Source organism: Bombus fervidus, chromosome 11 (assembly GCF_041682495.2).
Source record: "Bombus fervidus isolate BK054 chromosome 11, iyBomFerv1, whole genome shotgun sequence".
Classification (NCBI taxonomy): Eukaryota; Metazoa; Arthropoda; class Insecta; order Hymenoptera; family Apidae; genus Bombus; species Bombus fervidus.
Genome location: NC_091527.1, coordinates 4,414,877 through 4,432,629, shown reverse-complemented (window position 1 = coordinate 4,432,629; position 17,753 = coordinate 4,414,877). Strand labels below are relative to the sequence as shown.

At 39.3% G+C, this 17,753-nt stretch overlaps 2 protein-coding genes across 6 annotated transcripts in view; one reads left to right on the top strand and one right to left on the bottom strand.

Annotated features, from left to right (window-relative positions):
- Chn (zinc finger transcriptional factor charlatan) overlaps positions 1 to 17,753 on the top strand; it is a 266,952-nt gene that overhangs the window by 129,345 nt on the left and 119,854 nt on the right. The gene's annotated exons all lie outside the window — the stretch shown is intronic.
- Positions 1 to 17,753, bottom strand: part of Grh (grainy head) — a 162,750-nt gene that overhangs the window by 140,818 nt on the left and 4,179 nt on the right. For 4 of the 5 annotated variants that reach the window (XM_072013010.1, XM_072013011.1, XM_072013008.1 and 1 more), the window contains exons 2-3: positions 16,203 to 16,527; positions 1,268 to 2,043 (exon numbers count right to left, since the gene is read on the bottom strand). In XM_072013010.1, the coding sequence (XP_071869111.1) occupies positions 1,268 to 2,043; positions 16,203 to 16,265 (839 nt within the window). In that variant the 5' untranslated portion in view covers positions 16,266 to 16,527. The remainder of the gene's footprint in view (positions 1 to 1,267; positions 2,044 to 16,202; positions 16,528 to 17,753) is intronic. The other variant, XM_072013012.1, reaches the window with a different exon arrangement.

The following is a 17,753-nucleotide window of genomic DNA, read 5'->3' as shown; positions in this document are numbered from 1 at the left end:
CCTTGCAGGGCACACTGCGTCTGCGTGACGCTGTATAGGCACGCGGGCGCGAGCAACACGGCGTCCTAATAATAAATTCTACGCAGCAACGTGACTTATCCGCGACCGTGCTCGCGGGTAGGTGTGCGCAATAATTGTTAATTGTCGACGCTGATACACGAGGCCGATAACGTTCGCCGTTTCAACGTGCTCACGCTCTCTCGCGCGCACACAACAGAGCTATTCGATTTTTCCATGCCGGTGAACAGGCTACTGTCCACGTGCAGACACTTTCCTCGCTACTTTACGGCTTATTAAGGCGCGACACCGTGCAACGATACGTTACTTGCTCGATATAGAGCCGCCTCGAAATGCTCGTACGCGATTCCTCGCCACGCCGTGACTCGTTCCACCGCGGAATTTCATTTTTCCATCTCGTTAAATTCTACACGTACGATTCGTTCCGTTTTCTGCGACGACGAAGCTCGTTACTTTAAACGGACGAAGGAATTTTTGTTTCTTAAGATTTTGCAACATTACCGCGTATGCCAATGTTAAAATCTGTAACGTTATTTAAAATGGATCAAAGCTTTCGCGGTTTCTTGCGTATTTTTGGAATGAACTTTATTCGCTGACATTTTACTTAATGCAGCCTTCGACTTCGATCTGGAGATCGAGATTTGTATAATGTGACAACGCTTTCTGATATAACAGACACGATACAACATAATAAACAAATGTAAAGCGAATGTCATCGATTATCATAATGAGACAGCGTGAATCTTCATCGACTAAGAATATATCTAAATTCTTCGATAGAACATGATTTCTACTTTACCAAAAATACTTGAAAGTACTTACATTTCCATATTTTACCACATCATCTTAATTTTTGTACTTTCTCAAAAAACACGCAAGGTTTCGATTTCTCCTAACAACAAAAATCTTCTTCACCATCTAAGAGCTGTGAATTTTTATGCATTTACAGAAATTTTAGTGGTGCAGTATGCAAACGTATAGTATGCACATAATGTGTCAAAAATATATAAACTGTCCTATGCATAGTATCCATTATAAAATTTAACCAACTAAAGAAATCTCTAATTAAATTTCATTCTTTCGACTGTATCCACGAGAACATAAACACTATTGTTAAAGAATGTTTAGAGCGGTATGAATGCTTCGCTAAGTTTCATCTTTTAAATTGCATTCATAAAACAAATTTAATGATATTTATTTACATAAAGATCCGCAGTGGTGTCAGTAACAAAAATCATTGAACACTTACCCTGCACGGAGGGAAGCAGCAGCGGCAGCGGCAGTAAGAGTGAGTTGTTGAGCAGCAGCAGCTCCAGCCGCAGGGTCAGCAGCGACCAATTCCGACAGAACCAACACGGTAGTCGTAGTAGTAGCCGCTGCACAATTTGGAACCGTTGCGTTTACAGCATGGCGAACACTGGGTGGAAGATCATCCTCGTGTTGCAACTGCAGTTGAGGATAATGATGCAGATGTAACGCGGTTGTGGCTGACCCAGATCTAGGTGTAACACACGTGGGTGGCAATAATCCAGCTCTTGTGACTGCCGAGGGTGGCGATGGAGATGGCGGTGATGGTGGTGGTGGTGGATACTCGACCACTTGAACGCGATCCGCTTCGTTCTCGTAGATGATCTCCTTGTCGTGCGTGTACATGACGGTTTTTTGACCGTCGTTGTAAATTAAATCGATCATCTTGTGCTCACCGACGCTCAGCGTCGTGTTGGCGGCCGCTGCGTCCGTGCCAGGCGTCACTCTGCCATCGGCATCGTCCGTCGCTCGTTGTTGAACGTCGTCCGGATCAGTTTGGATATGTTGTTGCTGTTGGTGGTGATGATGGTGATGATGATGATGGTGACGGTGGTGGTGATGATGGTATTTTGGATGCAAAGAGTGAACTGTTGCTGGTTCGTGCAGGTCTAGGACGTTCACTGGCTGCATCGTGGCCAGCAACACCTGTTGCTCGCTCTCGTTTTGATTCTGGTTGCTCAGCGAGGAGGACGCCGGGGACACTGGCCCCTCCTGCACCTAGGATAGCAAAGATTTCCATAAAGCAGTGCCTTTGATTGGATTAAGCTGACAAATCTGGGGCAGCTCGGGAAAATTTGGAATATGAGGATGAAATTTGGATATTTGAGCATTTTTAAATTTAGACGCTTGCAAATTTGGGCATTTGAGAAGTGGAAAGTATTGGACAATTTGGGAATGTAAACGTTTGGGCTTTCGAAAATTTGGGCGCTTACGAGTTTGGATATTTGAAAATGTTGGTAGCCAAAAATTTGGACATTTAGAAACGTGGAAATGTAGGAATTTGGGCATTTGAAAATGTTGAAGTGATCGATACTTCTGAGAAAACTCTACATCTGGTCTTCGGCTTTCACAAGGCGCCGATGTCGTCTATAGCGCATAGACAAAAGAATGCGTCGACGACAGACGATAAGCGGCACACGTGCGACGTTTTTTTCGGCGTTCCTTTAGTCATAGGGTAACACTGCTAGCGTGCGGATCTGGACCAGCTTACATATATATTCCTACTTGTATTTACACTTCTATATTAAATTATATTTTCTACCTTACAATCTATCCACACGTTTCTTTGTTCACACATCTAATAACCTCAACAGAAAATTTTAGAATTTCAAAGAAAATGTTATTGTGATAATAAGAGTTAGGGAAAGTTATCGTTTGTAGCGGTGAGCTATTATATCTGCGATAGAACTCTGTTTACATAAACTTTTTTAGAATATTTTTTTAGAATATCGACATGATCAGTTTCTTTATATCTATAGAAAGCTAATCTACAGTGGTAATTGTTGTCTGTACATCGAAATGTACAATATTTTGTTACCGTTCGTTGGTTTCAAATAGATACACGAGCAAGCCAAACAGAATGGCAACTTTATTAAACGTTCTCCTCAGTTTTTTACTAACCTCAACCGCTGGCGAACGTGATGATAGCTACTCTCCTAGAGTTACCTCTTAGTAGTCGTAATAGGAATATTCAAAGAAACTAGACAAGACGACGAGTTCAATTATGGTACTTGCCTTTTTATTTGCTACTAAACCTCTCGTTCTGTCAAGGCTCTACCATTAGCGAACGCGAGTACGATTACCATAAGCGATTAGAAAAGTTCTGAACACTGCGAGGAAGTTTTCACACAGATTGATTGACAGATTTCTCTTCTCTAACAGATACTCTCTTATCGATATACCTTTTGTTTTACACAACTCTAAATTATTACTTTCTTCGTGTTTGATCGAAACTCCGACATTCGTTGTTTTCTAACATTTCCAATAAAAATTAAAGTTAAAACTCAGTTAACATCTCTGACTCTCCAAAATCTTCAACCATAAAATTTTTTTATAAATACGACGTAATCAAGATTCCAATTCATAAACTAAAATTCATAAACTAAGTTTTTCTTCAAAACCTCGTTCTACGATACAAAAGGCTAAAAGAACATTGATCGAGTTCAAGGATGTTATCGAGAACAAAAGACGAATCGTCAACCCCTATTCAACTTAGGGTTTCAATACTCAGTCGCAAATTTTCAAGGGAGATTGATTGACGAGGGTATAGTCCGAATATTCTACAGAGAATCACAGGTTCCATGGAGAATTGAAAATGGAACGAATCCTTTGTCGACAAGTGACAGGAAAAGTAAAGACAGCGTTCGTGAAAGCTTTGAAGTAGGATACACGAAGCCAACATGCATGGTGTGAGATTAGAAGCTTATATAAATAACAAGTTATATAACATTGCTTATATGTAGGCTTGTGAATATCGATAGACCTGTAGACCAAAATAAATAAAGTACTATCACGAGATATCTCTCGTTAGAATTTTCAATAATCAGTAGGTCAGATGCTTATAAGAAATTCGTATCCCTAATAGGAATTGTTGTCAGATTTATTTCATTCTCTAGTTATTATAACGAGTACCTTACTTTTTCTGTATATTACTGTACCTTTAAATTTTACATAAACGTACGATCACTCGTAATTTACTAATTTATCATTAAAATAATCTCCAGTGCAATTACGATAAAATCCATCATCAAGGAAAGGCACATCGATAGATGAAATTTTATCTCAGTACCCTTTCTCGGTATCTTTCCTTTTTGGTTTAAAATATCAATAAATTCTAACAAATACAGTACGATATTTTATCATCATTCTATGTTGAACGAAGAATGTCAGAGTGAATATTTTATTATTATTCCACGACTAAATGAAAAATTATTATTCCCGACGGTTGCAAGTAAAATTAAATTGTAATATGCGATTACGAGACGATAATATGGGATGAATAAATTCGTAAGGGGTGAAATTTCACCCACGATAGCCCCTGTAACGATCCATGGATCTCTAAATCCAAGATCCAGTCGAGCTTCTCAATTACGCGAACATTTGCCAATTATGGATAGTCGCGTGGCTTCCACAAAATTATTATTTTATCGAGGCACGGTTCGCCGGTTCTAGTCACGGAAATTTACGTCGCGATACTTTATGTCGTAACGACAGTTTAACATTTTCGAATGCTAATCGACCCGCAATAAAAGTCCTGCTGGTTAATCGTTCCGTAGAGACCAGTCCAGCCGAAGTCGAGTCGAATAATAATTAATCCCCTAGGTGTCTGGTAACGCTTTGATCGGTCAATATTTTTTATCGCGCCAGCAAAGATCAAAGTACCACGACGTCCACTCGACTTTCTAACGGAGTCATCGCGTAAGTGATCCTTTTTCGTCACGAAATTCAGGGAAGAACTCGCCGCGTTACTTTCATTTCCGAGACGAATCTAAAGTTGGCTAATGTTAAGCCGGGTATTTAATCGCGCCGAGGGATCGCGATTCGAAAGCGGCTCTATCGCGAAAAATCTCTGAACCAAACGATCGCGCTCTTGCGTTTCCTTGATTCGTGGTCCACTGGTTTGAGATTGTCAAGTGACTATGATCGATCGGTGAACAAGTTCGTTTCAAGGATTTTGTGGTCGAAGGGAGCGTGAAGTATTAGGTTCGTTGTTCGAATTCCTGGAGTTGGTTTCTTGAAAAGCTGCAGGATTTGTTGCTAGCTTCGAGAAAGCTGAAAATATTTTGACAGATAATATGCCTTTGTCCGAATAAAATGATATATGAAGAATCGGAAAGCATTGGTGGAATTTTTTGACGATACAAGGATTACGACTGTATGTTCAACAGGATGAGGAACGTTTCTAAAAATTGTTTAAATTATGAAATTTATTGAACATGAAACCAAAACGTATCATTGTGTGTTATCCGTTATCTAAACTATGATAAACACAAACACGATTACAGAGATATTAATGATCTTCAAAGTTAGCATATGTGATTCTTAAAGTGGACACGTGAAGTACAAGACGAATATTTGTACATAATATTCTCGTAATCGAAACATTCGTACGAACAAATAATGTCGCCAGTATTAATATACGCGTGATTTTATCCTGCCACATAATTCGATAAACATTCGCTTTGAACAAAACGCGATAATATTCTTGAATAAATTTGAAATAATAAAAACTCGAGATGGAAGAATTATCTCGACTGCATCTCTTTCATCTGATTACATGATTAAACATGCTTGCACAAAGAGAGGATACAAAATGCTTCTGCTCATACCACGACTAATTCCGTCATTTAAAAAAGTGCCTAAAAAAGGAGTGGAAAGAAAGACATAATAAAAGAGGGACTTAAGCTCAGAAAGTTGCCGCCGTCTCGTGAATAAGTGTGTCCCATCACGCTAACGACGTCGTTTGGAATTTCCCACGTGTCGTCGGTTTATGGCGGTTTATGGCGCTTTCCAATGGAATCAGGCCGAATTACCGCGAACTCCCTTCCTCTCTCCCTTCCTCACATCTCTCAAGGAGTCCTCGGACGAACGAGCGTGCAATGTCATTTACGATCGTGCACCGCCCATTAACATAATTAACAATATCGTGAGTCATCTGGTTAATATTCGAGTTTCACTGGCGGCAAGTCACCGTCGTCGCCTCGAGTATCGGTCAGACAACATGATAAGTTATTTTTTTTCTGGGAATACCCGGTACAGTTTGTTTCGTGTCTAACGGGTTGATTAATGACATTCCAAGTTGTTAAGGCTGAACTTATTCAAAAACTTTTTTCAGAATGTATGTAATATATTAGATACGCTCTTTTTTTCCTTTGTTACCATAATAAATCGTTTAATCCTTCGTACCACGCGAAGTTTCGAAAAAGTTTCGATATCATCGATCAGAATTTCTAGCTCAATTTTTTGTATCATGAAGTGCGTTGGACATCCTGATCAATCGCGTTAAACGCCTATCAAGATACAGAGATCTGTCGGTAATTTACCTTTACCATCCTTTTGCCCAATCTCGTTCAAAAACTTCTCAGTTTGTAAACCCAACCTCCAATTAACATTCACAATCTTTTCTTTTTCGGAGTAAAATTTCTCACTTCAGAAATCTCCATCAAAACGTGTTCAGAGAATTAACTATAATTTATTCCTATTCGAAACAAACTTTATGATTCCAAAAACTGCCTCCACGAGGATATACCACCATGGTAACTGGTCAGTCCTATCGAAAACTTGTCAGAGTGTGAAGAATTAATCCCCGATTGATTTAATCCGCCAAAGGCATCGCTCGGGCAGGTGCAAAGGCTCAAGGCCTAATTCACTTTATACTCGAAACACCCTCCAGTCCCACTAGCTCTCCCAAACGAGTGTGAGAACGGTAACACTCGTAATAACTCACACGAAGGATGGCCGATGTTTGACGAATATTAATCAGCTCGATTACGAAGCCTCCTGCGGTCATGACATGACGTTAAGAGCACTCGTCGATGAAAGCGTATACCAACTTAATTCGAAATCTAATCGCTGATCGCCAGGAAAATTTATCGCGGTCGTCCGAGCGCGTTGATTCACATGCAGTCCTGCGACCGAATCTATTAGTTTTTATGACGTTCTACACGCGCCAGCTCGAAAATGACATCGATGGATGAAAGGGAAGAGGATCGTTAGAAAGGAAATATTCGTTATATATCCTGCTCACGAATACGCGTTTTACGGTTTCCCAGAGCTCCTGCTGGATGTTATCTCGGGATTATTTATTGAATAACTCGTACACGACCGGGTGTCGAACGACGGCCTTGTACCATAGATTCAATCTAGTATCGCTGTCAAGGTAGAAGATTATGTAACCACGGGCATCGCGATAGTACTTCAGAGGCGTGTTGAGAGTTATTAGACGGTGATTGGCCTTGTACCTGCTTGTGTCCTGACTTTCTGATTCTTCCTCTCTTTTTTCATTCCTCGTTCATTTCTTTCTTTTTCCTTTTTTCTCTACTTAGTTAATTCCGTAATTGATTTCAGTGAACAACCGTAAAATTTTTGTCCGGTATAGCCATCGAACGTTCCTCGTTGTTGCGTAGGTTCGTTTAGAACCAGCGATCTTTAATGGTTTCGTACTGTCTCGTTTTTATTTTTTCTTCTTAAATTTAACACCTTGATTGATTTCGAATCTAACTCTCAGATAGTCTTCGAATAGTCTTTGTCGTATTGGGTAAGTTGGCCTAGAACGTGTGATTTTTTATTATTTCATTTTGTTTCTTCTTTTTCTTGGTTAATTCTATACCTAATTGATTCTGAATGGCCATCAAATTGTGCTTCGATGATGCGTGAGTTCGTTGCGAGCGAATAATTAGAGATGACTTCGTTTGGATATCGACGTGGATAGCGATTAAGAATGAAGGATAATTCGGGTTATCAGGTTCTGCGGGCAAAAGAGACTGGATAGAAGCAGCGTGGTTTACAACTTCATTCTCATCGTGCTGTAGCAAGTCACGCGGTGAAGATAGGATTCCAATTGGATCGGATTGGTCAGAACGTTCGAGAAGTTTGGTTTCTCGCGCTGATTTTTCCATTTTCCGTGGTTACTGCATTTCCGTGGGAGAAAAAGTAGTCGTCATAAAACATGTATAAACTACCGGGAGTGGACATTGATGCGGTCAGCTGATCGAATAAAAAGCGATGGTTAGAGACCAATGATCCGCAACGTGAGCATGGAATAGACTGAATCGAAGTTGGTTAGAAAAATATCTATCGCTATCATTACGTCTCTGTCGCAAATAAAACCAACGTAGCGTAAGCTATCAAAACTACAAACTAGCTTCCTAAAACGGAAGGGCATAGAAAAACTAACTTATCACTATCCGCTACAAGCAAAAACAGTTTATCGATTTCCATTTATCTCCCAGCCTAATTATTACCGGAAAATCAAAATTTCTCCAAACTTTCTAAGCTAAATATAACCTCGTTCGCTAAGCTCTAAATCTTCCCCTGTACTTTAAACTGCAACCTCATTACGCGCAAAAATTTCAAATTTCCACTCGTCGCTGAACCTTTGTGATTACTGGGATTACCATCCCATCAAATTTTTCGTATCTTCAACTCAGCCATATTATACAGAAAAATTGTAAAATATTTTCTGACCTAATTACCACTTCGCGGTTAAAATTTCCCGTATCCTAACTCCCAATCACATTACACCAAAAAGTTACAAATTGCCACTCATCGTCAAATACAATTAATCACTCTGAAATCGAAACTTCTTGAATTCTAACACGTTTTGATCACGTTGGAAAATCAATTTTTTCCAACCCGAGATCAAAATTGCTCGAGTCTTAGGCCGGATCGCGTAACATCGAAAAATTACAAATTTCTAGTCATCGCCCGACCTGATTACTGTCCTAAAATAAACATTTCCCTAAAACCTTCCCTTCTTGCGATTCATCCCGCTTGCATCGATTCCTTTAATAATAATAGGAAAAAGGGGCGGTAGCGGGTTCGAATGGAGTTGCCTCTTCTAACCACCTTCTAACAGGGACTAGCCTCTGTTTACACGCAAGAACCGGCTGATAATAACAGTTAATTGGCCTGCTGGCCGTGAGAGACTGTTCCAGGTCGGACGATACTCCTTGGCTCGTCTGTCGGTCGAGCGGATGCGCGACCGCTGCTCTCGCGTCCTCGTCGATTTCTTCTTGCGGGTCGCGCGCGCTCGCTTATTGCCGATCACGTCGTTGGAATACGCAGCTGCGCCGCCAGCTCGAAGATACGTGGAATCGTTAAGGGCCTTTCTTTCGCTCTTCCAAGCGGTTGCGCGCGTATACGCGTCCTAGCTCACCGGAGAACCTTCATTGTTGCCCGCGCTCCTCTCTTTCTCTCTTGCCTCGTCGTTCCACGCAGCATCCCCCTCCGCAAGACGATGTACACGATCGTCCAAAGGTTTTTGCGATACGCCGTTGAATCCTTGTTATATCGGGCCGCTCCTCTTCTCTTCTGTCCGGGCATCCAGCTTCGTCCGCTCGCGGAACACCTGTCAGAGTTTCTGTTATTGCGGCCCCGTCGCGGTTATTTCTTCCCGTTCTTTCCTTCCATTCCCTCGTTTTCGACTCGCTCTCCATTCTTTTTTTTTTTTTTTTATTGTATTTCTCGCCCTCTTCTCGGGTTTTAGCTGCGTCGAATCATTTTCCTTTGGGTTGACTTGCGTCGGGTACGTTCGTAATAAGTTACGTGAAGAATTTGGAAATATGGAAGTTTGCAAATTTTTAGGCATTTCTGGCGATTTTTGGGCATTTGGAAGGTCAGACTCGAGAGTTTGTAAATTTCAATACTTATGAATTTGCGCATTTGCGAATTGAAGCTTCCGGGAACGTGGTTTTGTAAATTCACGCGATACAATTTCAATTCTCCTTTTGTATCTCCTTCTATCCCTTTCGTTCCAATTAGCACAGCATACCACTTGATATAAATATTTCGGATTATATTAGTCCGTGGTACGCTTTAATTGCATGCGCTATAAAACACATAAACTTCTAAAATAAAAATACGTTATCGTCGCGGTCTGTCAGTCGCGATCTTTCCAAGCAGCTCCCATTAAAATACATTTTTGACTGTCGTGAACGTTCAATTAGCGGTTTATATTGCAGTGGAAAATCATTGTACAACGTTAGGGCTGTTCTGTAGTCACTCTGAATGGCTCTTATAATTGTTTATAATTGTTTATTAGTCGCGAAGAATGTGGATCCGTGCGCGTTCAACTGCGGTGTTAAGTTTCGTTGAATAACGAAAGTGGCGCAACTATGATCCGAAATAAATTACTGTTATTAATTATATTCATGTATTTACGCCAGGCGACCTCCTGTCGCTATTTCCAGTCACGGTAATCATGGAAATACTGTATGCAATTGTTCACTATGCGTTGTTTATTTTTTTTAGTTTCCTGTGTATATAGCGTATCGAGCATCGTGAACGTGGCCGCAGGCGAACCAAGCTAAATGGAATTGCTAGAAACGCTTGTCGACGATCGTATCACTATATCTCCATCGTTTATTCCCCTTTTTTCCTCATGGTAAACATGCTCGCTATTTCACTTACGCTTTATGCAAATCTTTTTCGGTTCGGTTTATGGCCGTTGAATTACACACGTTCTTTTTTCCAACCGTCAGTCGTAGAATTGGAAATTTTGTATTAACAAGCTTCGAGATATACGGGTAAGCAGAGAGTTGAAAATTTATGGGCTTGGAAAATGACTGAGATTATTTGCATTTGAAAATTTGGAAGTTCGAGTTTTGCAAATAGGACAAACGGAATGTTTGCATATTTAAATATCCGAGAATTTGCTTCTTCGAATTTTCGGAAGGAAAATCTGTGTACTTGAAAATCAGAATATTCGAGATTTCGAATATTTGACAATTTAATTTTCATAATGTGTCAGTTTGAATTAATTTCAATCGTTGTAGATTCAATATTTTTGAATCCGAAATATCTTTGAAATTCGAATAACCGAAAGTTTGTTGGGAAGTTAAAAATCTTTCCATCTCAGTAACCGAGACACCTCGTAAATTCTAAACCTTAAAAATTCATTCATTCAAGATTTCTTAACCAACAGCCAGCCTTAAACAGTCGGCGGAAAATCATCGATCGCTTCGAAGAGTTTTGCAATCGCATTTGTCTGGTGATTCCGTTCATCGAACGTTTATTATCATTGCAGCATCATCAATCACAATTTAAGAATAAGAAGCAAGAAATATCGTTGACACTCGGACACTGCGATACTATTCATGTAATTAGCGCGTATACCGAACATCCGACCAGAGTGTACAGAGCAATAAATCATTTTTTTTTCACAATATCTGTAGTTCGCGTTGCTGGTAGCTGGAGAGGAAAACAAAAATTCTCCTACCGCCATTATCTTTGATTGATATCTCCAAACAACTCTCGCTAACATTTCTTGCTACCATTATTCCGTTCCCATTATACACTACTCAGAACGGTTAGAGCAACGCTTTTTACTAGAGGAAAAGTAATCAGTTGCTCCTGTAATCCTTTTGGAACGATTCTCGTCATTGCTGATTTCATTGGTTGTATATTTTATTCGACGTCGAGTCGTCTTTATTATAATAAGTCTCACCACTAACTCCGGTTCCGAATACGAGCCGGCAAAGCACTAAATCTTCTATATTATTCCTACGAATCGGTTTATGCAGAATTCTGCCTCGTTTAGCCTTTTTAAAATTCATTAAAATTAACGCGGAATCGCTAAAAGTGTAATATGTATCAATTTCTGTCGAAAATAACGTCTCCGAAAATAAATTCTTCGTTGAACCTTCAACTGCGTGTAGCCACCGGTATTGAGTGCGTACAGCAGGAATAAATATCATTCGTTCATTAATTAAAAGATCAGAGGATTTGAGAGCCAGGCAGATTGAAGATTCAGGTATCTGAGAAATGGGTAAGTTCAAAAATTGAAAAAGTGGAAAGTTTATATGGCAGAGTATTTGACAATCGGAGAATTTGGTAATCCGAACATTCGAAAGTTAGGAATTTTGAAAAATCACCATGTTTCTGTATTGGTAAATTAAACATAGTACGCTCAACACAAAATATTCAACGTATCAACAAAAACGAGTAAAGAGAATAAAAAAGATATTCTATAATACGGCACGTTGAGTATTACCGTCGACACACATTAAGCTTCAAAAGCAGTGAAAGGGTTAAACACATTCTTTTTCCATTCCCTATAAAAAAAAAGAGAGAAAAGAAGAATATATCTTAAAAAATCAACAGGACGAGAAGAAGCAACAAAAAGATTTTCTATTCCACCTTTCCGACACCGCAACGAAAAAAATCGAATAAAAAGTCTAAGTTGGGAGTCTGGCGGATTCTATTAAGTAATCTCTGCCGGTTACTTGGATAATGAATAGCACGATCGGTGAGTGTGCGTTCCCTTCGACCCAAGTATCAGGTATACGCGAAATCCGGCGAGTCATCGTACACAGCAAAATCGTCTTCCTCCTCCTTCTCCTCTTCTTCCTTCTTTGCCCGTGGTTCGAGACACGGCTTGGTTCGAGACTCCAACCATGAGTGGTTATGCTCGCACGAATGGACGACGACGTACCGCTCGCCTTCGCGAAAGAATGTCGGTATTCGACGAAGATTCTGGCTAGGATGGAAAATCTCGCAACCGTTCTCACTGCTCGATCGTAAAGCGAAAACGGAAATTTTTCCATGGAAATGGAAATTTGCGTTCCTTCTCGATGAAATTTCTAGTAAAAATTTAGAAAATGGGGTTTGACTAAATTTTATTTAAATTAGGACACTAAAACCATTTAGATTTTCTGTCTTTTCTTTTCTGTTTTTTTTTTTTTTTTTTTTTTTTAGTGAAAATATGCAGGTGGGTTTGACAAAAATTAATCTTTTTTAGAAATTACGGATTGGTCACTTTGAATATTAGGTAGTTCATAATTTTTTCCCATTTATTTCCGTTTTAGGTTAATGTAGATATAGTTTTACTGTCGACAAGGTTTACGTAGAATAGCATTGACAAAAGTTGTTTAATGTTTTAATCGATTCTAGCAAGATCCCAGCGTCTGTTCATTTTTATCTAATTTTTATGAGCTGGACAACAAGCGATAAATCATTGTAACTGACTCAGTCGTGCGCGAAAAAAGAAGCAAGCGTAATTATTTATACCCTTCGACATAAATGGGGAAATTGATTGACATTTATTGTGATGATCGAATGGATATGTATGAAGACTTAGTTAACAAGATATCTCTATACCTTTATACTTTTATCGCAGTAACAAAAAAAAAAATTTTTTTTTATGTAATCCTCCCAGACCTACCAACGCAGCTTCTTAAATACTAAATTAATTCCTTATCTTAATTATAATTACATACTTCTGTTACGCCAACGAAAAATAAAAACGAAGTTCCACGTTCTTAAACGTTATCTTAATTTCTTATCTTAATCATAATTACGTGCTTCTGTTACGACAATAATAAAAAGTAAAAAAGAAATGTCACGTGTTGAGTGACCAACGCAACGACGCAAATTCCATTCCATTGCCGTAAATTGTATCACCTCGTTCACGAACCAGATTAAGCGTAATAATTCCAGCAGGGATTTGGTCTCCGTAATGTCCGGGGCCCCATAAGATTCTTAGGGGAGCCGCTTAAGCGGCGGTCTTCCCATTGTCGAGCAACGCCACGCAAATAACGGGCTTTCGTCCTACAGAGTTTCACTTTTAAGCGACAGGTATACTATTGTGAGGTTAAAAACCTGCGGCCAGGTGACAGTAAAAATCTTTTCAGGCTTCTCTGCGTCGAGGAGTGGCCGTCCCAGAACGATATACACATCACCCTAGACCGATAAGCTATTGGAATTCGTTTAGATTTTTCGAGGGTTCGGCCTCCGCCTCGAATGGGACACCATACAATCGTCGAATCATTCTTGGATTCAGAGAAACTTGATTTCATCTTCTTTTCGAATCTTTCCTTTCGTGCGAGAGCGTCAATCGTATACCTTTATAAGATTTTCTTTTTATTTTTGTTTCTTAGATCGTATATATTTTTTTTTTTTTTAAGAAGCCACCGTATCTTTCTTATCTGTTTCTTATCCCGTTTATCTTAAAAATGGATTTAAGAAAATCCTTTTTGAATTTTGTCTTGCGGCGCGCTATGTTTGTGAATCCTTTTTTTAATATAATTATTTGTTATAAATATATGAATTAATTTGTTGTTCGACATGTTCTTGAATATTTATCAATCGCTCGTACCATAAGTTACATCGTTAAATTAAATATCTTTGTGATACACTGGAGTGAAAATTAGCATGATAAAAATTATTATGATTGATGATGCATGGTACAAGAGGAAATTATTTTAAGGAAGAATAGAATAGGTAGAGAACGAAGAACCAAGATACTGAAATTTCTGAACAAACCAACGAATCTATACTTCCTACGAAGTATCTATACGAATATAAACTTCCTACGCACCTTCTAAACTTATTCCTGGAGCACCAAAAATTCATCGTGAAAGGAAGATTCTATGACGCACCTTTTCTCATGCCAGACCTGCGAGGCGTCTTCGTTAAGACAAACAACAGCGTGACTAGTAGAGGTCAACGAATCCTCCAGCATTTTACTCTCTTCAAACAAGAGTTCGAAACCAAAATGAATCCTCTACCCAACCAGATTACACACGATCGAGAATAAACACAGAAGATAAAATCAAGAAAGAAAGAAGTACGAAGATAAAGAAGCAACATCTTTCTACCAGACAGTTCCAAAGCTATATTAGTCAGTTTACGAACCAATCAGATTACCTGCGATCGAAAATAAACGCAGAATTCATTTCTCGAAAATTTCTTACTTCGCAAGTATTTTCTTTCAATTAGAGCGTTCCAAATCTAAATTAGTCGATCTTTCCGTACTAATCAGACTATACTATATCCTACACTATATACTGTAGGCTATACTATATACTATATATTACAAATATACTACTACGGTGAAAAATAAATACAGAAGTTAGTTTTTGTAAATTTAGTACGATTAGTAATATCTTCTTTCTACCACAAAATGTCTCCTTCCTATTAGTGGATATGAAACCGCTAAATGAATCAATTACGAACCATTCGGATTATCTACCTTTGTTCCCAATTAACCTCAATGATATTCGGATTCCGTTTCGTGCAATTAGCTATCCTAATCAACCCAAGAAAGGAAGAAAGAAGAGGAAGAAGGAAAACACCTTATTTCGTTTTACCTCTTCATTTCTTTTTTCTTTCTTTTTTTTTTTTTTTTTTTTTTTTTTTGAGAAATCGACAGGCGATTTTGAATCCTTGGTCCACGTATTTACGTCCATCATTGGACGGCGTCTCAGGGTCGTTCCAGAAGTTCCACGCTGGAACAACGCAACCGGCAATAATCTCGTCGGTCCGCCATTCTCGTTATTTCACGCAACGGGTGGTACCAACGAAACGATGGTAGAAAGGTGGGAGAGAGGCGAGAAAGAAAGAGAAAGGGAGGAAGGTCAAACGATGACCCACACGAGAAGAGACCCATGCAACATGCCAATGCATTCCATGAATTGTCGAAATCGAAGCGGCGCGATCCTTTCAGAGAACGTTAATCACGAACATCCCTCAAAGGATTTACCAAGAAATCCTCAAAATCTTACACGTATTGTAGAATTTATATTTGTCGGAGCCTGCCGCGCATTAATAAGCATTTCTTGAGTTCTTTTCTCGGAAATTTTACGAGAAATTTATTTCTCTGTAAATGGGATTAACGCGGTACAGCGAAGATTTCGTTGAATTTAGAAGCTGATGAAATCGCTTCGGCTTTAAATAATCTCTGTGTCACGGATGGATTAAACGATTTCCCACGTCCAATCTTATTTTACAATTTTTATTTCGCGACTACTGGATCGCGTTTAATCTTGCTTTTTTTATATACAAAAATTTGATATAATAAGATTTAATACACCCCATTTTACATTCCAAGTAATGAGTGTAAATGAAATTAGTTTGAATAATTTTACGACGAAAGGAAATTCGAGCCTCTATCAAGGGACTGGCGAATGTTCAAGAAACAAAATTAATATTATATGAACGTAAGGGACATATTACCTAACAGTGAAAGTTCCATATGGAACTTGCGTCTTCGTCTTGTGAAAGACGAAAATTCCGAGTTACTTGGAGAATTATCGGTTAATTAAATTTTTTATTATTTCTTTCGTTATGCAATATCGTGGGATAGTAAATAATTTTTTAATTATGGTTTGAAAGAAAAGTAAAAAAATTGTTGATAACGTAGGAAAAATAAGACTAACCGGGGACAGAGCCTCCTGCATGTGCAGGGGTGCGTTGTCGGCCTCGTCGGTGCAAGTCGACATTCTCCCGCGCAGTCTTCCACTTCTCTTTCCAGTTCGTCTAATCGTGGCGTTCCGCTGGATGAGCCTCTTATTCCGCGACGTCGTGTCCTCCTCCAAAGTTCTCCCTTTCTGCTTCGATCCTCTCTAGCGGTCGACTAATATCGTCTACTAACCTCTACGGGAACGAACGGGTTCTAAGCATGCGGGGTTGCGTATCACAGTTTTCTGCTGAGCGTTGTATGGCACGTGATTGGACGGAAGAAGAGGAGCAGCCAGTGAGGACCTGCGAAACGAACGAGAAACAAAAAAGAGAGATGCAACAATCCTTTGTTTTTATAAGTTAAGACTACGAACGAAGAATGAGGGTAAAATAAATAAAAAAAAAAAAAAAAAAGTAAATGAGATCATTATGCGTGATGTAAGAAGCAGATTGTATCGTTAATGAGTCAATTTTGATCGTGTCACGACGGTGTCATTGAGAATATTCGACAATCGAATTCCGGATTGTCAAGGTAAAAAAAAAAAAAAAAGAAATGTAAAAAAGTAATTAACACATCGACTGCCACGCGAATTTTATATGAGTCACTCAAAGGCCATATTGATCAACTGCGTGTATCAGGCAGTAGAGAAAAGTAATGATGTCACTGTGATATTCTTTTAAATTTGCCTTGAGACTTCCGTTTGTTTATGCCATCTGTTCGCGATACACAGCGCGTATAGAAGAACGTTATTTATTCCGAGGAAAGTTTACATTGAAAAATGTATAAGAAATTGAGTTGATCAGTTTAGCTTGTGAGAAACTCACGTATTCTATCCTATACCATAACATTTAATTTTCTTAAATACATTACATTGCAATAGAAATAACTAATTATAGAGCATTTGGAGCACTTTTAATTCTACAATCTCATAATCTACTTATTTACGTGGAACCGTTTTTGCTCAGTAATATATGTTTTATTGTAATTATCGTAAATTTAATAACATGGGTCCACTGGTGACCATTAGAGTTCCATTGACAAGGAGAAGCCGAACGCTGGACGTCGATAACCACCGTGAAAATATATTATTTAAAAGTTTCATTTTTCTCATTCACTGAACATGCTGCAAAACGAGCTATCCAAAGCGAAGACGTCAATCTCGTATTGTACGTTCTGTCGCGTTTACGATTACGCAACGTGCAATCAGTGGGACCAGCTGGTTCGCCTCTCTTCCATTCATTTGAACCGGCTACAAGCACGTCAAACTGGAAACGTTTTCGCGGTCGCGGCTCTGATAGACAGGTGTAATAAACCGGCGTCGAAGACAGACAGACAGTCAGACAAGCGAACCGACCGACCCAGCCGCCAGGTAGCCGAGAGTGAAAAGTTCCTGTCTCGTCTCTCGAATACTGGAACACGTTCCTTTCGGTGAAAGACTCCCTAAACGTCAACCGCGAAAGAAAGAAGCGAAACTGGCAATCTGGCCGCAACGGAACCACAACATAGAGAGGAACGCAAGCGGTCGAAC